The sequence below is a fragment of the Epargyreus clarus genome, unplaced genomic scaffold (assembly GCF_041222505.1).
Source record: "Epargyreus clarus isolate Ecla_fem2 unplaced genomic scaffold, WU_Ecla_fem_2.2 ptg000026l, whole genome shotgun sequence".
In the NCBI taxonomy this organism is placed as follows: domain Eukaryota; kingdom Metazoa; phylum Arthropoda; class Insecta; order Lepidoptera; family Hesperiidae; genus Epargyreus; species Epargyreus clarus.
In genome coordinates this window covers 2931250-2958091 of record NW_027332233.1, presented here as the reverse complement: position 1 = coordinate 2958091, position 26842 = coordinate 2931250, and the positions used below count along the sequence as shown (strand labels likewise).

General features: G+C 34.9%; 3 protein-coding genes across 3 annotated transcripts in view; 2 read left to right on the top strand and 1 right to left on the bottom strand.

Moving 5' to 3' along the window:
* Window positions 1-26842, top strand: part of LOC140753208 (SEC14-like protein 2) — a 52896-nt gene that overhangs the window by 20965 nt on the left and 5089 nt on the right. Inside the window, exons 2-7 of the mRNA XM_073087662.1 lie at window positions 21991-22060; window positions 23871-23914; window positions 24466-24586; window positions 24971-25122; window positions 25570-25708; window positions 26537-26736. Coding sequence (XP_072943763.1) covers window positions 21991-22060; window positions 23871-23914; window positions 24466-24586; window positions 24971-25122; window positions 25570-25708; window positions 26537-26736 — 726 coding nt within the window. The remainder of the gene's footprint in view (window positions 1-21990; window positions 22061-23870; window positions 23915-24465; window positions 24587-24970; window positions 25123-25569; window positions 25709-26536; window positions 26737-26842) is intronic.
* On the top strand, window positions 9232-12628 carry LOC140753486 (uncharacterized). The gene is made up of 2 exons (XM_073088118.1): window positions 9232-9542; window positions 9886-12628. The coding sequence occupies exon 2, from the start codon at window positions 9892-9894 to the stop codon at window positions 12241-12243; it is 2352 nt and encodes a 783-aa protein (XP_072944219.1). The 5' UTR covers window positions 9232-9542; window positions 9886-9891; the 3' UTR covers window positions 12244-12628.
* Window positions 13821-21479, bottom strand: gudu (Armadillo repeat-containing protein gudu). The gene is made up of 6 exons (XM_073088279.1): window positions 20733-21479; window positions 20057-20363; window positions 19637-19982; window positions 19087-19470; window positions 17170-17384; window positions 13821-14028 (listed from the first exon to the last, which is right to left on the bottom strand). The coding sequence occupies exons 1-6, from the start codon at window positions 21329-21331 to the stop codon at window positions 13897-13899; spliced, it is 1983 nt and encodes a 660-aa protein (XP_072944380.1). The 5' UTR covers window positions 21332-21479; the 3' UTR covers window positions 13821-13896.

Here is a 26842-nt window from a genome sequence, read left to right as displayed (position 1 = left end):
TAATGCTAACCGTATAGGAAATAACGTTACATTGCGATAATTAAAATAATCTACATTTGAAACTGACAGCGGTGACTGACAATGGTGCAACTTGTCTTATGAACGATGTTGAATATGAAGTATGTAAATAATATTTGTAACAGAGAAAAAAACTGCATAATCTTGCACAACCCCAAAAACTTTCAGGGTTAACTGGTGACTGGCTTTTATTACATACATTTTATACATGAAAACGAAGTCGGTTAAAGAAAGGTTCTCACATAAATAATCGTAAAGTACGAGTATATCTTATATATAAAATTCTCGTGTCACAGTGTTAGTTAACGTAGTCCTCCAAAACGACTTTACCGATTTTCACCAAATTTTATGCATATTCAGTGGGTCTGAGAATCGGCTACTATCTATTTTTCATACCCCTAAGTGATAAGAATTGTTCACCCTTAACATTTTTTTATTTATATGGCAACGCAACGTTTGCCGGGTCAACTAGTGTAGATTTTTTATGAATTCACCACTGGATTCACCAATAACACAAAGTGACAACTCACGCAGCGTTTTTCTTCCGTCTTCGCGGCGGATCATGAACTGCGCAAAGATGCGATGTCGTGAGCTTAAAGCAAATAACTCCAAGAGTTCTCACACACATATAGACAATATGTGTACAATATGTGTAATTTTACATTCGACAAGACTTATCCTGGCATTGGACGCAAATGGCTAATGCATCTCTATCTTTTTTATTATGCCCTTGTCTTTAGTTTGCGACACCAATTGGCCTTATTTACACCTTAAAACAAATAAAAGTCAGTAAGCAATGCTACACTGCTGATAAAAGAAAAAAAATAAAATAAAAGGTTTACAACATCAGTGCCATGAACTTTAAGATTCCAGTTATAGGTACTCTTACTTTTGAATAAAAGAAAACGTCACAAACATTACAAGCATTACGCATAGTGTCATTTACTTACTTTCAAAACTTTCATTTTCTAGGTATACACTACATTTGCGTTCAATTCCTCTAATGATAGTCGCATTAAAGTGCAATTTTGCAATCGCTGGATGAATAACGATTTTTTGATTGACGTTCATAAGCATTTATGATGACACTTGTGTAATATTTCTCATTAATTCAAATATTTAGTATAAAAAGCATATTACTTATAACCTAGAAAAAATAAACAAAAAGTCTAGATATAAGTACAGATATCTAATTGAAGGAAGCTCTTAAATGGCTTAAACGGCTGACAATTCTGTCAGCCATTTAATGGCTGTCATGGTGTCATTTACGCGGAACAATGCCGACATGCGCATTTAAGTGGTGCAATAACACGAAATTGAAGAAAAAGTGCGTAGAAATATCGTTTCGTTCGTAAATGATCTAAAAACTATTTTTTTTTATATTTTTCAAACACGAAAATAGATGACAGTGACAATTTCAATTGTCAAAAGTTTACTTGTTAGGTGTGAGTAATCTTTACTAATCTATGCGAAAAGTATACAATGTGCGGTGGCGTTAAATATAAATAGTCTATATGATGTTCCAATTTAAAAAAAATGTGTCCTATGTGAAAACAACTCCACGAGTTTAATTGTCAAGGATCATTAATTGTCAAGGACTCCATTACAATATCCTTCCATGGCAATTTCTTTGCTCCGTAAGTTTGAGATAAAATGTATACTTACATAATTTATCCATAGCCAAAAATACTTTACATACATAATAAAAAAAAGAAATTGACATGATTGATTATAAATAATATTGATTATAAAGAATCTGTAGACAAAATTATTATTTGGAACATTAAATTGTAGTGTCTAGCCATTCGATCAGTCGTTACACTCGTTACATAAACTTCGGTAAAAGTGGTAAAACGATAAGCGCGAACTAATAACAATCGACAGTCGATTGTCCAAACTTTTTATTGAGAATGTCAAGTCACTTGACGAACGGCACTTGTGTAACTAAAGTCACTACAATGACAGTTAACATGTTGTCGTAAAGTAAAAATATATACGGTCGAATTGAGAAACCTCCTCCTTTTTTGAAGTCGGTTAAAAACGATTGCGCGTCGAGATATAAATTAACAAAATTTTCGATGGTTTTAAATATCGGTAACTAATCTTAACACCCCTACTGTTATTATACTGGCTGGGTATTGACAACCCACTTGGCGAAACTGTCACCATACCGGTCTGACGCGCAGAGGGTCCCGGGTTCGATCCCCGGTCAGTCAGATTTCTAAATTATGAATTTAGGTTTCTGTTTTTGGGTCTGGGTGTCTGTGTATTTGTCTGTGTGTGTGTGTGTGTCCATGTCCATAGGGCCCACGATACAGGGAAACCTAGTGAGTTGCTGTGAGTGTAGAAAGCGTTTTTTTTAACAGAACATGATTTATGTTGATAATTTATATTTTTCACAATATAACTAAGGATAACTTTTAATACGCGATTCTATTTGTTTCTATAGAAAATTATCAAATTAACAATGCAGAAGCAAATATTTATTCATATTAACATTTTTTCGACATTTTAAATATCATGTTGCAAATGGTTCGATAAAAATATCGATATATTAGGGTCGATATTATTGAATTTTCCAAGTATCGTTGCATCCCTAATAGCACGGTTATTGCTAATCCTTACAAAGTAGGTGTGATGTTAAATACAGGTGATAAAATAGAAGCCATTTATTTTACGAGCATATAATTTTAGTGTCGTAAGTAGACAAAGGTTCTTAAGCTTACTGCTACGATAATAAAGTATTACAAAACAAAAGAATTTGAGCGTTTACTTTCTCACCTCTTCGTTGACAAAGATTTAGTGTCTGTTGCCTGGTGTCGTCCGCGCCATTTACATAAATTCATGAAAAATGTATAAAAATAAAAATGTTAAATTAACAAATATTTTCGGTAACAAAAAAAAACAGGGTAAAAAATACGAAACCTGAGTAATCATGGTAAATGGCCAACGTAATGATACACCTTCATACTCTTTTAATGTGTTATATAAATAAATTATAGTTTAAAAACTAAAAACCACGCTAAAATCGCACAGGGAAAATCGTTAATCCTGATTTCTTACGATCCTGATGAGGAGAATGGCATAAAATTATTAAAATCGTGTATTGTCATCGGTTCTTGATAATTGTTCAAAATTTTAAATTAATCGGATCGTTCAAAGTAGGTAAAAATCGAGTTCAAAGATTCTGTTCTATATACATACATACATACAACCCAAGCGTGGTAAAAAAAATAGGTCTCGATAGATAGATAGATAACCTCTCTTCTTCGGGAAGTCGGTTAATAACAAGTTACAACGGAAGGCTACTGAGCTTTAAACACAAGGATTAAACAGACAATTATATATTAAATTAAACAGAAAGCAATTTCAAAGCTCAGTACTATGGCGCGGTACCTATTGCGCATAAGTTGCACGCAAGTTGCTAGAACCATGTGCAACCATTACTAAACATTAACGTCAATATGTCACACTAAAGCTGTTAAATTGAATAATGTTACAAAACTTAACCTCTCGTTATATCCAAGGCCACGCGAAGTTTGCGTGCAAATAAGTTTTTGACTATTTTAATTGATTAGGTAATTAACGAGATACGCGTAATAAAATTTCTTCTATTACATTTATCTGTGCAATAAAATTTGAATAACATGATTTTTGGCATAATAATCTAACCAGTTTGTTAGACAATATAAGTACGTACATAAAGGTTAATAGGTTTCCAAATAAATTGACTTTACAACAAAAATTATGTAGGTAAATTAGATAGGTGACGGATTAAGGGCTCGAACACAAAACTGCGATGCGACGCGATGCGAATTCGCAACGCAGAAAATTGCGATGCGAATTGCTGCGATGCGATATCGTGCGGCGTAGCGTCTCTCAGGGTGACCAACAACAACAACCACTGTGCGATGCGAATCAATTCGCAAGTTCTTGCGATGCGTCGAGGGAGCTCGCAGATTTTTGCGATGCGACGTCGCATCGCAGTTTTGTGTACGAACCCTAAGTGGGGAAAACAATAAAAAACTTTTAAATCAATTACGCTAAAAAGACGCGAATTTAACTCCGCTTCCGTGCATTTATTGTATAAAAGAGGAAGTTGATGCAATCTTTACCCAGAGTGCACTTTCGTATGTGAATAGATACGACGGTAGATGTACCACATTTTTGGACTTTGATTACAACACAGATGCATTCACATCCATCGACCTACTTTTGACGCTAGATTATTATGTTCCATGGGACTAAAACGAAAACACGTAATTATTATTACGTCTAAATATCAGGCGTTATTTATTGGTATATTGCCGTTCAATTAACGGCGCGTTTCATAAGATTTTACAATATTTACTCAAGAATTAAATTGATTTTACACACGATTGTGTCTAAAATCTTGAAACGCATTTAAAATTGTAATAACACATCCACTATTCGCTTACAATGTAATTTATACTATAAGATATCAAAGTATTAATTAACTTTTAACAATGTAAATAATTACCCATTATTACGAATTTGTTATGCAATCCTTCTAGAAGTAGTGTAAGAAGATATAAAATGAATAAAAAATTAAACTGTTACTTAATCTGTTTTTTTCGAAATAATCTTAACTTATCGCATACTTAATACCTACAAAAACAATTTAGAAAAGATACTATAATTATCTTATCTTTAAATATCGAAATTACTTCAATTAATGAATACCTAATTAATATAACTGTTGTATGGTATTTAGTTGTAAGCGAAACTTGTTCGACATCGGGTTCACGTAATGAAATTCCTAATAATCAATATGTCCTTTAACAATATATGCACCGTAATAATCAATATGTAGTAGAGGTACTTGTAGCAGTAATGATTGTGCGAGTTGCTAAAAATGGTATACGTTTGAGGCACTCTACCTTAAACCATGCAGAATGTTATATGTACCATCATACAATTTGGTAGCTTGTTGCCAAGTAGTTTGAATCCTAACTTATAAGCATGGATTACAGCAAAGTAACATCTGATACAATTAACTCTGGGGCAACTTTAACACGTACTACTTACTTATTTCAATTCCTATAAATAGTCAAAGAGAGCTGGAATCTCACAATGAAGAAACAGTATACCATAGGATAGTGATCGGATTAATGAAATTTAAATTTAGGAGTTAATAAAGTTAAAAGGTCCGGTCGATTCACCGATGGATATTCACACCAAAGACACGCACGCACGTGGTTTGTTGAAGTTATGGGCGTATTCCGTATTATATACTTCACTCGCTTTAATTTACATATAATATGTAAGAGTTCTTTGAAAAAATACTCAAATTTATGTGAACTCTTCAAATTGGCACTTGACCAGCACGAAAGACTATGTCCTAATGCGTTTGATTCTGAGAAGAGACTGTAAGATGCTTACACGAAGAAAGTCGTTCTGATGATTCTTTATTCAATAATAAGTATACATAGGTCATGTGAAAGAAAAACATGTTAACACTTAACAGAACCTAACGTACCACCTAAAAAGTTAGAAGCTATATTACTAGACCTATGTCATGCCAATTTAACAAGGTTAAGCTAAGTACAACTCAGAGAATGACCCGTTGAGTGACTCGCCATACTGAAGCATTTGTCAAATGAAGGTCAGGCCGACACTAAATTTATTTATGCAGCTGCAACAAAACTGGTTTTTCGTCAATCCTGGGAATCATCTTAAAATTCAGAATAAGAATTAATTAGTCTTATTTGATTATAGACAAGCTGTGAATAGCGGTATCATCTGCGCACCGTGTTGTTGTTTCCCTCTTGTATGAATTAATCAACGGAAAAAGACTTTACAGCTTTTATTTAAAAAAAATATTTTTAGATTTTATAAAAAGAAGAAAATTAATATTGAATCAAATTAATCAATAACTAATACCTAATATTTTGTTACATTATTATATTACACAAATAACCTTGTATGAATAGTGAATACATACTACAGAATACAGACTCATTAGCTCCGGCAAATAAAACGTTGCAAAAAATAGCAATAGTTCTCAAAAATATGTGAAGTTGGTTAACTCAGACTTTACCAGCGAGGTGGGCTGACCTAAATCCTTCTCATTCGTAAAACAGTAATGCGCTTGTGCATAACTCCATTATCAATACACACAAGGACAAGAATGTGTTAAGCTTTTGTCTTTACATCCGTTTAACCTTAGAAACAGGATAAGTATCTGTCTGTATTTGTGTTGACCATTAAAGTAGTGAATACAAAGCTGAAGACACGATGTAACGTTTACAAAGGTGATAAAATCCTTGGTAGTTTTTTTTACTGGAACCATCACGACGATTTCGGCCTTATAACAACAGTGACAAGGGTTGTTATAATCTACTTTGATAAATGTGATAAGGAAGAGACATTAGGCGCTTCAACTTAGTCCTTCGGAATAGCAACCTGTCAATAGTAGACTTTAGGCAGAATTTGAATCCTATTTGGCGTTGTTCTCTGCAATAAAAGAACATTTAATATCAGATGAACTATATGTACGTGTGCTACTAACATTTTCTAAATATTTACGTTTAAAATACCTTCTTAGGTACATACCTACATTGTCCCTGTAGTTCCGGGACCAGAATAGGACTACGGTATCCCCTGCCTGTCATAAGAGGCGACTAAAAGGGGATTTCGGGGTTGCGGGCGGCAAGAGTGAGAGCTCGAAATGCCCGGCTAGCGACCCCGGGAAGGTCGGCGGTATGTGTGGTCGCATTCCGTCGTATACACCAGACGGTGTGGTGATACAAACTCACCTGGGCGGAGCCCGACGGGGCAGTGCGCTGAGAGGACTCCGGTTGCGTTCCTTTGGAGATCCCGGAGTCCTCTACGCAGCGCCGAGGACGGCCACCGGGGGGGGTTTTAGTGCGGTAAAAGTCCCACATAACCCCGTGTCGCTCCCACGGCACCGGGTACCTTTTGAAGGTTTCCCCTTAGGTACATACCTACATAATTCTGTGGAATAAAGGGAGCCATAGTCGCCTTATGCCTACGTAACTGTAAAAAGATATTTTAGGCAAATAAGCATAATCAGGAAGTCATCTAACAAGTCACTTAAAAGTTAATGACATCCATGTGTTCACGTTTATCATTTCAAGGACTTGATGCACACATTTTTATCTGTAAGAATTAAAAGCAAGGTGACCTCTAATTTTGAATAGTTTTTAACGATTTTACTGCAGACTAAATGATAACTGTTGTGTGATAATCGATAGATATAACGTTTCGCAAGTGCTTGTCAGACGAATGCAAATGTAATTCACACCTCGGAAGACAGATGTTATGAAAAATGCTAATATCAATATGAGGTTTTGAATAAAGTTCGTAAATAGGATACCGCTATCTTACTTAAAAGCGAACTTACTACTTTTATTGATTTCTTTCTTCAGACAACTGTAGCCAATGTTTAAATATAAATATGATCTAATAGAAAAATCAGGTTTCATATTTGGTTAAAATAATTGTAGTTCCGGCTCGGTTACCTACTTTAGGTATTTATGTACCTGTTATAAAGATTTAATGCGAATCAAGATTCATTACTTTTTTGTTACGCTTTGTTTTGTTCTAAAGTGCATATTGTCGTAATTTTGTATCGTAATCCGTCCGCTGTATCTTTAAGTAGCTGAAATTACGTTCAATGTAACAAAAATGTGAAGAGGAATTGTTGCAAAATATTTTCAAATGGCAAAATAATTTTGAAGATGATATTATGTGACCCAGGCCTCGCACATTCCACTAACTGTCTACACAGATTTTTACTTTTTATTATAGGAACCCTAAATTTTACGGATCAAAAATAGCTAATGTTACCCTACAAAGCCCTCTATCAGAGCTGCCGCCAAAAAAAATAATAATTTCCAAGATTCGTTCGTAGACACGCATGAATTTATCTTAAAAATTGTAAATTAAGTACATTTTGCATAATATTTTGTATTTTTTTTTATGTAATATAGGAGTAGCAGACTAACATGCAGTCCACCTGATAGTATGTGGCTACTGCTGGCCATGGATATCTGTAATGAAACCCAGATAGGATTAGAAATTCCTACCTGAGGTCGGTCACAGATGCGCCGCTATCGCTGAGGACTAAGATGGAACGCCTCGGAAAAGTATGTCTCCCTTACCACACCCTTCAAAACGGAACACAGCAGCGCCTTACATTGCAGTTATTACGCAGAAATAGGTGTGGCGGTGGTGCCGCCGGAGTCGAACCACAAAGGGTTCTACTACCTTCAAACATAAACATTGGTAACAGAGACGATCAGCGTATAGCACAGAAGTTGCATCGAAATAGTTAGTAAAACCGAAAGCTTAAATCGTACGCATTAACACAAGTTTTAAATAATATTTTAAATAACGAATTTTACCTACATCAATTTTATTTCCTCACACTAACAATTTATTATAATAAAACTTACAAAAATGAGGAAGTCCCGTTACTAAATCTAAAAAGACAGCACGAACTAATCTGAATTGCAAAATTTTATGCAACATAATGTGCAATAAATTTATAGACAAGACAATCTAATAACTGCATTTCTTTAGATCAGGTAATTATACATTCTTTCTAGACGTTCGAAATTGCATAACATTCAATTGCACGTTACCGATGAACATAAATCTGAGTATTTCGTATATTGGCCTGAATAAATTTGTTTTTGTATACATTATTTTTATTGCTTTAGTGTAGGTACCTACCGTAATATAGGTACTTATACTGATAAATATTTAATCATTTATAAGAGAATAAGCCAGATATTGACAATACAAAAATGGAGTGCGTAGCATCTTTCATTCTAGTACTTTAACCTAATCCGAAAATTTAGGGATTCTGCGTAATAATTCGATGACCGCGAGTTGAAGGTAGCGGGCGGAGTCGTGTGGATATCCACCATTATTAAAACAAATCATATTAGATTTAATTTTTTTTTGGCAAATGACCTCTATCGTCAAAGCGTAACCTTGATGTATCCAGTTCTATAATAAAATTATTATATATGTATTAAAATTTAATATGCGTTTGTAAATCACCACCAAAAAATTTAAAATATATAATTTAACGTTTTTTTTTCTTTTTATACATTAATTATTATCTAGTTATACGGTAGTGCCCGTAAGTGCGTCATCGCCTGGAAGTGGATAGAATAGGGCTGACACCAGTTCTATAAGATACCTAAAGTATTGTACTAAGGTAGTGTCGCCGAAGATAGCCCGGCCCTTAAGATGGCCCACTTTTAAAAAAATACAGTTAAAATTATTCAAAACATTTATAATTTCGCGGGTTTAAGTAACTATTATCATAGACTAAAGTGCAAGTGCGTTTCGTGTTCAGAGCGCCGCCATTTTGAAGATAGATGACAGTTTGCTTCGTTATATCAAAATGATACACGTTTTATAACCTCCGATGAATAAACTTTTTTAAAAATTAGCAAATTTAAAGCAAATCACTTCGTTTTAAGCTGTGAAACTTCATATTTAATTTATTTATCATCGAATTACAGGTAAGTGTTATAATTTTATTTCCTTTTCTTGCATTTTCACGAGATTATACTGAACATGGGTGTAGGTTCCTATCATGGCCCTCTATATGTTTCCCAAACATAGCCCGGGCCTTTCAAGGATTATTAAAAATAGTTTGCCTAACATTTAATAATACTTACTTGATATTTTTTTAGTTCCTTTTCTAATTTAAAAACCTTGGACATGTGATATCCGTATAATTAAAAAAAAAATACGAAAATTTAGCTTAATTTTGGTTTGACAACTATGGAATTTGCTTTTTCATACTAACAGAGTTAATGAATGTTATTCTTTTTGTTTTAAGTATTCTATTTTTTATCGTAGATTTAAATGGAGCCTCCATCTAAAAAACGGCGTGGGGAATGGACAGAGACACAGTTAAAATCTGCCCTTCAAGCAGTAAATAGCTGTCAAATGTCACAGCGAAAAGCTGCTGAAACATATGGCATACCAAGACGAACATTAAGAAACCACATAAAATCTGGTTCCACGAAGAAGATAACTGGTCGTGTCCCCATTCTTAGTAAATCGCAAGAAAAGGATTTATGTAAAAGGATTGTTAGGTTGTCTCAGGTAGGAATGCCATTAACTCCCAAAATTGTTCGTAAGCAGGCTTACGAATTTTGTAAAGCAAATAATGTACCAAATCGTTTTAATGATGCAAAGAATATTGCGGGAAAAAAATGGCTAAAAAATTTTGTCAAACGCAATCCAGAAATTTCACTGCGAAAGGCTCAGTTGTTAAATCCCGCAAGAGCACAAAAACTCAACAAGCCTATTGTTGCAAAACATTTTGAAGCTATTAAAGATATCTATGATGAGTTAGATATTTCCAACCACCCGGAACGCCTTTATAACATAGATGAAAAGGGTTGTCGCCTAACACTGCACCACCAACAGAAAGTTTTTGCAGCAAAAGGGACTAAAAGAGTGCACTTCGTGAGTCAAGAGCACGCCGAAAATGTCACCATTGCTATGTGTGTTAGTGCGACCGGAAACACTGTGCCACCAATGATCTTGTTTAAAGGCAAGAGGTTGAGACCAGAATTTTCTGACAATTTGCCACCTGGTAGTTTGGTGAAAATGGCCCCAAAGGGCAGTATGACGACCGAGCTTTTTGTTGATTTTATACACCATCTGGGACAGAACAAAACTCCAGGAAAATGCCTACTAATTTTTGATGGAGCCTCTTCGCATTTAGACGCAAGAATCGTTGACGCTGCTGATGCCCATAATATTGTGCTGTATTGCTTACCATCAAATACGTCACATGAGCTACAACCGCTTGACAAAGCTGTTAATAAGTCGTACGAACATTTTTGGGACGAGGAAGTTTTGTTGTATGCATATCAGCATCCAGAACGTAAGCTAACAAAAGCGCGTTTTACGAAAATTTTTACAAAAGTTTGGTCTAAGTGCATGACTAAAGAAAATATAATCAGTGGGTTTAGAGCTACCGGCCTCTTCCCGTACGATCCCAGTGCAATTCCTGAAGAAGCGTATGCACCTTCAGTACTTACGCTATTGCCGGATCCACAGTTGTCAAGTGTCTCAAGAATCCCTGATTCAGTTTCTGATTTCAATTCCAGAAATTCTGTTCCGTACCAAAGCTGCGACAATCATTCTAATAAGAATTTTCACGAAGAAGACGAGAGAAATTTATCACCATCTATTTTAATTCACGATGATGTATTCCCAAATCATGCAAATAACTTTGTTGAATCAAATCCAAAATCTCCGACTCTTGTCAGAAAATTAGTTGATTACAGCTCCTCTTCTGAAGAATTAAACTTAGTCGACTTGGAAAATCAAGAACAGGTTGAGAGACTACCGCTTTTGGAGAAAAATAATAGAAGTACAGAGTTTTGTTCGTCTGTTCCTACTACCTCTGGCGTTAATATGCAACCTTTGCCGCGTTTAGATTCTAGTACGCCTGATTTATCTGAAAATGAGGATCTTGATGCTAGTCTTATGAAAATTAAGTATACTTCAAAACGTTTTAATATTTATACCTCATCTTCTGAATCAGATGAAGAGAATTTAAATCCAGACCGCAGGAAACTCCCATCCCTCTCTGAGCATAAAAAGATTCAATCCGATGATTCAGAAGATAATTTGCCAGTATCAAAACTAAAAAGAAAAGCTGAAAAGTCACCATTCCACAAACAAATCCCCACTCCTAATTTTGCTATTATTAAAAATCAACCGAGAAGAAAGGCGATCAATTATATAGGCCAGAAAATTACCAAAGATTTATTTAATACTGTTAAAGAAAAAACGGCGAAGAACAATTTAAAAACAACCAAACAAACAAAATCTAGCAGACGACCAAGTTATATGGATTCTAGTAAAAATTTGCAACTTACAAGAAACCAAAGACAAGAAGGAATACAACCGAATGACTCTAATAAAAGAAGAAAAGAGCAAAACAAGAAAGAAGGTACCGAACTCAAAAAAGTAACGAAAGAAACACGACAGAATGAACATAAGAAATTGACAAAAGCAACAAAGAGGAAAGAACCTAAAATACCCAAAAAACATGATTGGTATTGTCATGGGTGCAAAGTGGATAGACTTGCTGATATGCGCCAATGCAAACAGTGCCAAATGTGGTATCACGAAGACTGTGTGGGTTTAACCAAAGAGGATGAGGAGCAATTCATATGTCCAGAGTGTAATTAAAGATCTCCTTAAGTTAATAAGTAAATTCACTTTTTACATTGTTTTTCCTTTTAGATTTCTATTTGTTTTTTATTAAATAAGTTTTTTTGTTAGGAGTGTAAGTACGCTCAAATAAAGGCAGGAGACTGATTTGTTTATATTTAAACTAAATACTTATCTATATTATTATAGATTTCAGAGTATGTGTCAATTTTCAGTATCCCTAAGATAGCCCACCTACGAATGTTATTAAAAAAAATATCGGAAGAACGAACTGAATTATTTTTATTTTTAATAAGTTACTTGCATAGTTGATCTCCGAGTTAATGTTTATTTAATTTAAAAGTCTATTTTTATTTTATTGTTCATTTTAAGTTTAATAGATTTAAGATAGCCCAGTTTTAAATATCTGGTTGATTTTTTGAATTTTATAAACAATGCTGAATTTAGGATGTGTTTTTATTTCGATATTTTATGATAAAAGTGTTTAAGTGTCTATTATGTACACATTTCCATCAATAATTTTCAGGCCATCTTGAGCGATCAGGTTGTTAAGATGGCCCAACACCAAGTTTTTAAAAATGTTTCCTTTTTCTGGCAAATTGCCAGGTACAATCATTTTTTTCTATATATTTCTTTCACAAATAAATATATTACAACTTTCATTGTGATTTTTCTTTATATTAGTTATGTGTAAGAATTTACGAGGTTTTGAAATTAAGCGGGCCTTCATAGGCGCTTGTACCTTATATAGCCAATAAAAGTAAAGTAAAGTAGTAAATCGTCCTCTTTATTACAGAAAAATAAAGTAAGAGAAGTATATAACTATGTTTTCATGGGTAATACTAATTCAGACATCGCGAGCTCTCCCTGTAATCGTTTCATGAGCACCGTTCCAATATTTAGAAATAAGCTCTTTTCCATTGCCAAAAAAGACAATATAGATTTATGTAAGTCATATATATTTTTTTCTAAAATAAGTACTCATTTTTACACGCTTTATATTAGCTTCATTTGTTGCAATGTTTTTGTAAGAAATTCTATTGTTCTTCAAAAAAGGTGGCAACACTAGGATAGAATAACATTGCTTATAAATTAATTAAGTTAACATTGCTTATAAATTAATCAACTAATGATTACGGAGATATCATCGTTATCCGCTAAATCTTTTTGTGTTCAGACTTAAAATGTGTGGTTTCCCCGTACCCTCGCTCTTCCGCCGTAACGCAAGAACTACTTCATGATAGAAATACGCGCAATGATGATACCTCCCGAAGCAACTGGTTCAACCATCTATAGGTTAGGCCCTTACAAAAGATCATGTCTTCTAAATGGCAGCAGCTGACCTTAAGTTTTTTTGTTTTACTGTGTATTCACCAGTCTTCGTCCTGTTTGCTCTCTTTAACTATGTTAGCATAGCCCAAATATGTACTAGGTACTTTAGTTTATTTACTTCTCAGAGATTTTCTTTGGAAAAATTGTAGATGATATTTAATTATGCTTAAAATACACTCTCATGTTACGAAAAAAGACCCGTGTGTGCGAAACCGCAAAATAACATAATTACATAAACCGCGAAATATGGACGGAAAAATAAATATTAAAACGCAATAACAACGTCTTTATTTGTTGCCAAGATTTTGAAATACCTGAAGCATATCAAGTAATGTGCCATTATTGTTTTAATTTAACTTTCTCTGTGGCCAAAGCGAGTTTGCGAATGTTGCAGAGACAGCCCGCTGACGCTTCTTGGAGAATAGGATCTTTGGACCCGATAGTTTCCAGAAGGAATTGTACAACACCGGCCTGGAATCAGGATAAAAATATTTATTTAGTCTATTGTAAATTCTCCATTAATCAACAAATAACGACAACAATTAACTTCTACTACAACGTATTTGTTCCAGTTTGAGTCACCACCTAATGGAAGAATTATGCATTCATATTCAGAACAAAGCAACATCTTGGATCAATTATTACTTAGCAATACACACTGAAAATCAGTGGCCGTGGTTCGCCGCGGTGAGGCTGAGTGTGGACCCTTTTGTTAAATTTTACGGCAGCAATGTTCTGATTTTAAAGTAATGTGTACTATTATTTATGTCACATAATGTTGTAGTATTTTTTACAAATAAATATTTCTCTCTTTCAACAACTTATTTCGTCGTTATTAAATAATATTAATTGCTTGGAAGGTAATTCAAAACACCATCGTGTATCATGTATATGTGCAAATATCTTCCAATGTCACATAAAAAGTTCGCCATATTTGTCTCCATTTGATACACGAGTATGTATTGTTTTTCAAACTCACTCACACAAGTGCATCGCTCTTCAATAAAACATATGTTTTGCACAGCGAAAAATGTAGTAGGCATTATAAGTCTTAATCCACAGACTTGTATTTGTATTGTACTCTGTGTCTTAATATCTATCTAATGTTATCTTAATTTTATATTATTCGACCTTGCTATTATCTTTATCATTTACCTTAAAAAAATCTTTACTATTTTTATACTTTATTTAATGGTCCATTCAAATATTACATTTAAACTAAGTACCTATCTACCTACAACACTACCAGTTTCCTGTTGTAATATGTTATGTTATTAACATTTTGTTAATATCTAAAGTAATTATCTGCGGTCGGATATTTACATCCTAGCAGAATGATGATTAGTAGGTACCTGATTATATTTTAAAACCTAAATTATCTTTTAACTGACATTGAAAACTTAAAATGGTTTAAAGCAAAAAGTTAAGTACCTAGACGTACAACGGCTTATGAATGTATTTATTCATTTATAACACAACATGTAATTTACAGGCTTAACCTAAAACATTACATGTACTCAAGAATACTTTACATACATTTATAAATATTCTAAGGTTGTCATGAAATATTTCAACATCAGGCATCTGTAAAAGCAGGCGATTGATTAGAGCAGGCGCAGCACACTGTGGTGCGGCTGCTGTGCGGCTCGTGCGCAACAAACGTTCTGCCAACAGCCGGCCAGGCCTTCTGCCTCCATACCCTCCGCGCATATACTGCATCGGAACCTCTATACCACATATGGCGAGTGTAGGGGAATTATCAATTTTGTTATTGAGTAACAGATAGAAATGCACCATTAAGAATAGCTTTCGCCGTAATTCTAATGTATAGAGCCCTATCATACCTGTTACAAATAGGGATGGGTATAGATAAGGGTAGAACCCACATTTACGACTATAAATAAATCTGGCAAATTTCCTTTGGACTCTTTCTATCAAGAGAGAATATTTATATATTTTTAATAAATTCGAAAACGTTACTTAAATATAATGTAGTAACAAAATCTTTGTAGTCTATGTCACTCCTTGTAACAATTTTGACGAATGCAACGACCCCTCATAATGTTAAAGTTCGTAAATCAGTGTAGCTGGCAAAGAATAAGACATAGACAGGCTCGAAAAACATTACCCTACGTAGATTCGAATGTTCGTCATCCTATCAGTGTGTCACTGTTGGACGCGGATTTCCTCCCAGAGTGAGAGCGGTTCATATCACAGTCCACCGCCATGGCCCACAAGTTTGTAGCCTTCACATACCTTTCACATTGTTTCTATAAGACAAAAGGCGTATAGGTATCCTCACGATATTTTCCTTCGTCGTTAAAGCAAGTGACAATTAATTTTTAAGGCGCAGATAAAATAAAGATTAGAGGTAGAGAGCTTGGGATTCGAACTTCAGACCTATGTATTGAATGACCGAGTCTCAACCACTAAGTTATCACGCGTTAATGACACTACTTATAATAAATTATTATTACGTTCTCCATATTCCACAGACAATTAAGTGTAGAATCATGTTTCCCTAATGTTGCAATTCATAAAATATTGATGACAATATTAATATCCACAGATAAGGACTATTATATATAATTGTTGAACACGCTAGGAAAATTGTAGTAAAAATTTCCATTGTGATACTAATGTTTAATAGATTTAATCATAGTCCGAGTCGGAGCATGTGACCACAATATTATCAAGAACAAGGAAAATCTTTTGATGTGATTAATTTTGTACTATTGTCTTTTAACCCCTAAAACCTTTAAGATCAAAGTACGCTTTATTTACCGGAAAATCATTAACTGTAAAAGACCCGCTAATTTGGGTAAGATATTTTCAAAATTAGACCGTACAGCACTAACACAGTTTTATCTTTTTAAACTGTGCGTATAAAAACATAAAACTACTAAGAAAATGGGAATTAGAACTTAGAAAATAGAAGTTGTATTTAGTGATTAGTCAAACACGTCAAATTTATCTATCTATTTATCTATTTATCTTTAAATAAATATTTAAATATAAATAGTTAACTATTTTAGTTAGGTATATAAAATGACTAATTCGCGCCACTCATGTCTCTAATTTTTATATGTTGAATTGCTAATTGTGAAGCTCAACATAATTTGAGGCAATTATCATAATAATTTTATTATTCGTTACACCACAGCAATAAATGACGCGAAGATTGATTCAGGAAATACCCAAGCCAACGTTTCGTTCTGAGAAAATTTCAATTTTTTTAAGGTTTAGAACAATATCTCTGATCCTTGATACCACCTTGATATTGAAATAAGTAGGTATGTTTAACAGCTAATATTTAATGTTACGTGACGGACCAAACTTCTGAGGATAGCTAGGTTATGTCGTCGCCCTGATCTGATTGTTATCATTAGATAACCGACATTAAACTTCTTTTTCATAGAACATACCTATAAACTTACGGTTTGAATACAACAGATCCGGTTTGGTTACTAAATCTCGCGCATTCCTCCACTAGTTGTGTGTTTTTAGTGGAGTTTGCTTCAGATGCAAGTTATGAGAGACCTGTGACCCGAGCTCAGCTGTAGCACAACGTAATGCAACTTAACACGTTAAGTTATACCACGTTATACTTACAGCATGCATTGTAACGCAGTTGATAGAGTAGAACGAGAGGTGGTAGAGTGCGAGCGCGGTAGCCCGGTGTACGTTGGGGTCCCGTGACGTCATGTAGTTGACGAGCGGCGTGATGGCGCCTCGCTTGCCGAACTCCTGGCGGTTCTGCGCCCAGTCGCAGCAGTACGCGATCGCCACACCCAGGTTGGCCCGGAGGTGGTCGTCTGTTGTGCTCACTGAAAAATATTTTATCATCAACCCTTTATTGTCCCACTGATGGGCTCGGGTCTCCTCGCAGAATGAGAAGGATTAGGACATAGTCCACCGCGCTGGCCAAGTGCGTATTGGTAGACTTCACATACCTTTGAGAATTTGTTTTGTAAATCTCAGGTATGCAGGTTTCCTCACGATGATGATGATTTCCTTCACCGTTTTAGCAAGTGATAATTACACATAATTTCGAAAAAATCAGAGGTCCATGCCTGCGATATGAACCTCGGACCCCTCGATCGAGAGGCCGAGTTTCTTAATCACTAGGCTATTACTGCCTTGAAAAATATGAACATAAATATATACAAGCATTTTTGCAGCTTGCAATTTAACCGTTTACTACATACAATTAAACTGTATTAATTTTAAAGCAATTATTTTAAGTCCACTTTTGGACGTGACCTTTATAATTGTTTTGCCCTAGTTACCTTGCTTGGCAAAACATCAACTTTTATTTAAAATATAATAAATTAGAGCTGGAATCTATAGTGTATTTGTTGTACGCTGATGAAGCTGGACCATATAGAGATATAATAGACATCATTCTAATTAAAGTAAATATTTAAACTTAGCAATTAAATTATTTGACTTCATTTAATTTGATTTGAATTAGCGTAATATTGTAGCGAGTCCGTCTTATGTCTCGCAAAAAGTAAGATAAGTAAAGGTAAGTTCGTATTATAGTGTTTCTTCGACATATAAATACTTGTCTACAGTCTACTTTTAAGATATACTTATGTACTTAGCGATATCATAATATCTATTATTGTACTAAACATAAACAAGTTTAGAAGTCGGAAAGCTCGTAGCCAAGGTACTGTTTTGTTTATTAAAATGTAACATAGTGATACAATCTAAGAGATATAATGTCTTATAATTATACGAATGCGTCCATTTAAAGTAATTAATTTTCCTAAGATCAAAGAGGAAGGTCGGGTAATTATTTTATACTAAGTATCAGTTGAATGTGTTAAAAGTGTGTTAGAAACTTCATTTTGCTCAAAGAACCAGTTGCGACGAACAGATATATATGAGCCAATTAAAACAGAATATATTTCTAATTAATACCATTTATTATCAAGTGTTGGTGATAATTCTGCTTAATATCAACTTGTAATCATTAATCAACTGATACCATCAGTTACCTAACATTTGAAATAGTATTTTTTTCCAAATTAAGAAGTGCCTACCCCTGAACTACATTGATCATCTACCAAGTTATTGCATAACGAAATATAACCTTCTAACATAATTAGATAAGACAAGAAAATTTAGATCTGTTATCTGTTACGTGCATTAATGTTTGACGCATAATAAAAATATTTTGAATTTTTGCATATGTACGAGTACGTTTAAAATATTCTTGCAGTCTTTTATAACTAAAGAGTTGTTTCCAATAATAATTTTAAGGAAAAAATGATAAAGGTTTCTAATATCAATACTCTTATTGGGGACATACGAGTACATCAATATCCCATAAAATTTTATGTTTATGTCTAAAAGTTTTACAATAATGTACATATACATAAATGTTAATGGCACAGGTTTAATGATGAGTCATAAAACCATTGTCTTGCTAATACATAAATAACGAGTAAATGTGTTCCTTTGAAATAGAATGAGGGGTTTTCACAATCGAATAAATAAATTAACATGTTATCCGCTTACCAAGTTTCGAAAGTTTTGCGACGACGCCATGGTCGGAAATAACCGCCAAATTCTCATGATCCCTTGCGATTGTAGCTATCGCAGCACACACAGCGGAGAGTACGTTATGGTCGTCAGAGTCTAATAGATCCACAGTCAGCTCCAGAGCTCCTACGAATGACCTGACCATTTCTCCCGAATCCGCTGCGTTTTGAACACAAGGACTGAGGGCTAAGGCGGCGTTTGTTTGGACTTTCTTCGAATCATTCTTCAGCAAGGACCAAATTAGCCTCACTCCGTCTAATTCGTCGATTTCGTTCATACAGTTCGGTGCTTTTGCACATTCCATCAATACCAACGGGACATTTTCAAGTAACGGCTTGTATGTATTGTTGAGGTGATGTACTGAAATTGATTTAGAAAATAATTTAAGATATATGCATCTGAGAATCAGTTTACTGACATACAAACAAGCAAAAGCAATAGGATGACCTTAAAGATTAAAGAACTTAAAGATGGTAAAAATAGTTTTGGATAAGCGCAGTGCGATAATTATTACATAGAGGCTTACTTAACATTGGGATGCCGCCGGAACTCCTAATCTTGTCTCGATTCGGTGGGTATTTAGCGCATTCGGCTAAGGCGCCCGCCACATTTGTTAAAACTCCATCGTTTTCGTCATCAAGCAGTCGGACTAAAATTGAAACGGCCCCCAAATTGTCTAATCTTTTCACACTAGCGTCACTGTTTGCACATTTCCACAAGGCACCAGTCACGGCGGCCATTAGTGGTTTGTTCGCTCTGTTGGTAGAATCTTGAGCTGCTTCCACAAGTAATTCAAGCCCACCAGCTTCGCGTATCATGTCTCTAGTTATAGAGTCACTCGCACACTTGTATATCGCCAAACTACAATATGTCTGAAATTATTCATACATTATATCAACCGTTACTATTAAGAATATTTTATAACGAAAATTGTTTATGCCAATACCTTCAAATCCTTGTCCTCGTTTGCTAAATGTTTGATTAAATCGTCAACCATCTTTTCTGTTTGTATAGCAAGTTGAAATGAAGTTTCATTAGCGCACATCTGTAGCAGCCCCACTGCTGGTACGGCTACGTCAAGGTGTATGGTCTTCAGCATTCGAGCTATCAATGGAATCATACCATATTTTCTCATTGCCTCCCGATTCCTTTGCGATGATGACATCGACCAAAGAGCTTTCGCTCCAGCGCGTGCAATGTCTAAAAATTGCAGCTCATCCTGGTTTAATTCTTCGCGTGGAGTTACTAAGTACCTAAATAAAAAAAAAAGTATTAAAAACCATTTTAAGAAATATCCAATTAAAAAGCAATGTTATTTTATTTTAAAGAAAAAAAAATACGCTTTCTACACTCACAGCCCCACACTGTCGTGTCCCTTGTCGATTCCCTGTGTCGTGGGTGCCATGTATTTGTCTCTGTGTGTCCAACACACAGACAGAGACAAATACACAAACACCCAGACCCAGAAATCCAAATTCATCATTTAGATGTCTGTCTGGCCGGGGTTCGAACCTGGGATCCTCTGCGCGTCAGACCGGTATCGTTACCGCTCCGCCACGCGGGCCGTCACATCACACAATACACAAAGAAATATGTATTATTTCATCCTTAACTATTTTTACCTTTCTTTGATATCCAACAAATCAATTAACTTCGGTATCCCACCAAACTTCCTACAGAACTTTCGGCTTTTCCGAATTCTGCCCAAGTTAGCTATTGTTTCAGCTGCGAGGATTTGAACGTCTCTGGCCGGGTCTGATAATAAACCAACTAGAAGAGGAATGGCTCCCAAATCTGTCACTTTCTTTCTGATTTCAATATTAGGCGTAATATCTTTGAGGACAGCGAGTCCACCCAAAATGCAACACAAATCCCTGGTTTCTAGTAGATTTACTAATAGCTCCAATCCCCCAATTTCTTGTATGGCTCTTTGGTTGACTTCTACGGTGAGATCGTGATCCTTTAAGCAAGACAACGCCACCATGGTCGCGGTCTGGTTGCCAGCCTTCATATACTTTACCAGTTTCTGTATGTGCCAATATTCTGGAGGTATTTCCGAAGATTTAATCAAGTCGGCCCAGTTATCTTCAGAAGCCGAAGTTGATGATGGAGAGGAGGCCGATGTATCCGAGCCTTCCGTGACCATCACAATTCTGGGTAACCCCACAGTGTCCTGCCCCCCATCTGCACTAAACGTCGATATATTATCCCCTTCAGCCATGTTTACTTAACAAAATAAAATATTAAATATAAATATGATTTACTTTTACACAATAAATATTAATATACCGATGATCTTCAGTGTACGTCAAAATAAAACTGAATTCGAAAGCTTTGACTTTTGAGGCATTCTCAGTTCGCAAATCAATAAGGTTGCTCAGCAACCAACCGAGGCTTTTCTAGGCATGTCAGTTCGTATTATCAAGTATTTTATATGAATGATTCTGTAAAAAAAATAAGAAATTCTAAAGCCCGCTCCACATTCTCGCGAGAACGCGAGAAAACCCCGATTCGTATGGGCTCCACATTCTTGTTTCTCGTGCTTTTCTCGCGTTCTTGCGAGATTCTCGCGAGAATGTGGAGCGGGCTTAACGATTTTTTTTTATTAATTGCCAGGAAAGAGTTATTATTTTTATTCTTGGGTATAAACTCTCTAATATACATAAATGTTTAATTACGCAATACGCATATACATGTTTATTTGATGCTTATACCCACATTATTAGCGAAAGGATATTCACTGACTAATCATCGCATAGCCTATACTGAAGATAATTGCTGAAGCTAGATCCATGACTTAATCAACTTATATGATCGCAAATTATCATAAGTAGGTAATTATATTAGAAATACACCTTAAATATAATTTCGTTGTTTCAGTTTCGAAGGAGCGTACGAGATGTATTGAAGCCGGAGCACAATGATCACTTTCTTCTACGATGGCTCAGAGGTATGAACTAGTTATAATTTTCAGGCCTTATAGCAAATAAATACAAACAAAACTAGAAACAAACTTATCCCATATTTGTTTCGGTGGTTTGAAGTTTTTCTCAAGATTAATTTATTTTCAATAATAATACTCGTATGTACACTTATTACTTACTAGGATACCTGCAAATATTTAGGATATTATATCTACAGTTCGACGAACTGCAGGGAACCGCCAATCAGAGACTGTCACACTAGTTATACCTAGACCCAAAGAGAGCTGGTAGGTCATAACGGCCTGATGCCTGAAGATAATATTTGCCAGGACAAAGGGAGGTCTCCCTCTAGACTAGATTACTCGTAAGGAGCGGCCATGCTTCAACAGTATTAGTTCGGAGTTTGTATGTAGGTATATGCAAGATGTTGTGAATACTTCTATAGTGTGTCAGACATGTGGCGCTTATCGAATTGCAAGAAGTCACCACACAGGTGTTACCGGTTACACTTTCCTACAATTCTGAATGTGTCATCTGTAATTATGCTAATGCGACAGATTCGTCGATAATTACACATCGATACTACATATTTCCAGCTGAAAGTACTTATTCGTTTTTTTGTAGTAAAATATCACAATTAATCCTGAGACTCCTGATCTACAAATTATACTCGTTGATCGGTGACAACTTAGATGTACGAAAAAATTAAAAACATTCTTACTACATAACTGCATTTGTTGTATTTTTTTACCAAAATTAAATTTGACTTTAACATTCACGTTAAAAACTTTTCATTACGTTAACTTCATTCTTTCATTCATTATTTTTTCTTTGAAAATTTTGTAAATAAGTTTTTATTTGTACTTATATATTTTATTTACATTTTTTCTACCTTCATTTTGTCATTAGTATTATTGTAAATATGAAATAAACTGCTAAAATAAAAATGTTTATTTATTTATTTTGTGGGATGGTTAAATATAAACGACAAACAAAGATTGTTATATTTAGCCTGAGGTCAATGAACCTTCAGATAAACCAATATGAGGTCAACGAAGGTTTATGAATATGATAACAATGAAAACAAAGCGTATGGAGTCCCTGTCAATTGATCATAAGGTCATCCGGGTCGAGGTATTGGTCGAATCATGGAAAGTTCTACAATATCGCGTCTAACACAATATACTCTCTTCTTGTTTTTTCTGTTCCATGACTCTCTTTGGTAATCTTAACCCTAGGAAATTGTAAATCATTAAAAATGTAAAAGATAGATCAATTTAAGAATAATATTTTTTCATAAGGTATTGGTCGCAACATTAAAGTAAATGTTAACAAGCTCTTTAATTAAAATTAGTTATGCACAAAAAATACAGGCACTTTTAAATATTATCAATATATATTAATTTAATAAGTCACGTTTCATATTCTCAGTGATTTTCATTTTATTTCAAATGAGTTTCCTCTAGATCTATAATTTTCCGAGGAAACCGTATAACGCGTCCTGTCATTCTCTGGCCGTCTTACCTTTTAAACCTAAGCGAATGTTAATGCCGATGTTATGAGATGATTATGTTTAAACATTAAGAGTGAAGTTCATAACTATCTCAAACGTAGCCAGGATGGTAAACTGTAACGTAAAGTATATCTGACTGAAGATTCTGATTTTGAGAACAGCCCTCTAAGCCCACCAGTGCTGGTAGTGCAGTAAACGCTCAATCATTGGTTGATCATGATTTTATTAAATAAGTTGCAAATATTCAATATATGTATTTCATATTGAAATTTATACCTGTGTATGTTAATTTTATATCAATAAAGTTTGTCTTAAATTTCCAGCGCGGCAGTGGGACCCTGAAGCTGCAGAGAAAATGTTAAGAGATGTAAGTGAAATCATTTTTTTATATGTAGATACAACATAGGAGTAGCAGACGACTGTGCAGTCCATCTTATGATAACCTGCTATTACCGCTCATGGTAATTAGTAAAGATTAGATTTCTATCAGAGGTCCATCACAGATGCGCCGCTACCAAAAGACTAAGCTGGAATATCTCGGAAAAGTAGGTACCTATGTCTCCCTTACAACAGAGAGTTTTACCACCTACGAAATTGGGTTACTTTGGGTTCCTTAAATGAATTATGCCTTAGCATAACAACCATTTCTGATATTGGTCTATTATATGCATTAATATAGTAGGATATAGTATAGAGGAGATAATATAATATAGTAGGAGTATATAAGTATTGTTCTCCGCTAAAAGTTTGGTAAAGTTTTTGCGTTACCACGTTTTTTAAACCAAAACATTTGTAGTTCGACGACCTTCAAAAACACGTTGAATATTTTTATATTTTTATAATCAACGTATTCTGATGTTAAATAAAAAACACACATGTTTTACGTAACTATATGAATTATACAATTTATCTTTCCAGTCCATGAAATGGCGGGAGAAGTGGGGCATAGACACAACATTACAAACGTGGCAGGCTCCTGAAGTACTGGAGACTCACTTCCCCAGCGGCAGCACAGGATTTGACAAGGAGGGCTCGCCATGTAATCACAATTAATTAATTTATCAAATTAATTTTCGTAAAGATACATTATCCAAATACAAAAGTTTAATCGCTCCAGGATCCTAATTGATCCTTCAGAGGCATGCCGAAGGATGGAAGAAGCTCAGTCTCTCCATTGAGACAGAAATATCCACAACAACATCATTAGATATTTGTCGATTCTCGACACTCGATGACCACTAACCTATATCTACCTCTATGCTCCGATTCGTACAATGAACAGTTGTGGCAGAACATTCTCAGTTGTGACTAGGCCGGTCCCCGTGGAATATATAAAAGTTTGGTTGGCCAAAACTACTCCACTCATAAACTAATATATCGCTATCAGAAAATTTACTTACCCTACGTTGATTCTCTATTCCAGTAATAATAGTCCCATTCGTGGGGTTGGACGTATGGGGCCTCCTGCACTCAGTCACGAGGACCGACATCATCCGCATGATCCTGCGACATCTGGAAGGGTACCTCGCTGCCGCCACGGCCCAGGCTGCCACGCATGGACCTGCCGCGTTAAAGGTAATCTTTGGGTTCCGAAACTTTAGTGTAAAGCGCCCAATTATTATCATACATATTTTCTTAAAGCAGCACCATACACTCTACTGTTTTCTGTTTGCGAGGTGGGATAAGCTACGTATCGTAAAAAAATGAACGTTCTCTACTACCACATAACTGAAGTGTGTGGCATTAGATATATACTATCAAAAAAAAGCTATCACATTTAATTTTTAGGAAGACCTTAAAGGTCATGGGAGTATTGTTTTGTTGCCCGATTGTTCATTTTTATCAATCCCGTCCAAAACAGACATCCGTAAGTAGGTACCAAAATCGGAGCGTCGGAAAATTTCGCATGAAGCGACTCAATTTTGAATGGAATTAGAGTGAAATGTCTAAAATAAACAGTCTTATGTCTCATTTTCAGGTCAATTTACCATGTTTACTTAAGATATTATTTATGATTTATAGGTAACCGTTCTATTTGACCTGGAAGGCTTCAACATCAGGCAGTACGCGTGGAAACCGGCCGCCGAGATGGTGTTCACTCTCCTACAGATCTACGAAGCTAACTACCCGGAAATACTTAAAACCTGTTTCATTATTAACGGTAAGTTGCCAAACCTAAAATATTTATTGTAATAGTTATTGCATATCTAAAAAGTTTAAGGAAAACCAAACGTCTCTATCAACCTAGTGGTTATGTAAACACAAAGTTAGTTAAACTAACAATATCGTTTATTAATTTCCACTTAACCTTTAAATGCTTTGAATTTCTATCGAGTTTCTCTAGAAAATTGCAAGTTGCGTGCCCTATTACTATAGGTATTATTTTTACTATGGTTAGTAATATTTCTTACTGCAAATAAATAATTAGTTAAAAACCTTCCGTAATTGAATTAACTTTCAGCGGCTACCATTGTTATCATTTCCGACATCTCTCCTGAACATTGCCCTTTTGGGTGTTTGTCCTTTTGTCCCTTCTTCATTGTCTTTGTCCATATGTATTTTCATGTTATCATTTTTTAATATAACCATATTCATATTTTTTTAAAGTTATCATGCCATTGTATCGGTTAAAGACGTTATAAACACACAAAGTATTTAGAAATTTTAAAAACCTTTTTGTTATGAATGAAAAAAAAACTCCAAATCTTTTGCAATCTTTGTTCTTTAGTTTTATAAACAAGTGAAGTTGTGTACCTTTTATTGGATGCCTCTGACGTATATCACTTTGCCTTTTATATCTACAAAAAGTGTTGCACGAAAATTATGTAGGTAGTTATAACATTTTTAACTCGATGAACATTATCATGACTCATAAATTGCAAAATTTCCATTATTACAATACGCCCATAAAAACATGCTTACAAAAACTTATAACGTGTGACAGAGGTAAACAAACAAAATTTAAAAAAACTTTTTTGTTCTGTTTTAGCTCCCAAGGTATTTTCGCTGGCATTTTCCGTTATAAAGAAGTTTATGCACGAGTACACGATATCTAAGATCAGGATATACGGCACGGATCCCAAGAAATGGCAGCCCCACGTTCTAGCAATTGTTGACAAAGAGCAGCTACCACTTCATTATGGGGGTTCTATGGTGGATGAGAATGGCGATCCGAGGTGTAGTCTAATCGTAAGTAGATGTATTTTTTTATAAGTGTTGATGTTATAATATGGTTTCTGACACCCACAGACACCTCTAAAAAACTTTATACAAAACAGGGGTTTTAATAAAACGT

What these genes read in the sequence shown, in the direction of transcription:
- LOC140753486 (XM_073088118.1), top strand. Translation starts at nt 9,892, where the DNA reads ATGGAGCCTCCATCTAAAAAACGGCGTGGGGAATGGACAGAGACACAG.
- gudu (XM_073088279.1), bottom strand. Translation starts at nt 21,331, where the DNA reads ATGGCTGAAGGGGATAATATATCGACGTTTAGTGCAGATGGGGGGCAG. An exon ending in ACGAGGACAAGGATTTGAAG is followed by an intron (nt 19,983 to 20,056) that starts GTATTGGCATAA and finishes GAATAATTTCAG; the next exon opens with ACATATTGTAGTTTGGCGAT. An exon ending in CGGCGGCATCCCAATGTTAA is followed by an intron (nt 19,471 to 19,636) that starts GTAAGCCTCTAT and finishes AATCAATTTCAG; the next exon opens with TACATCACCTCAACAATACA.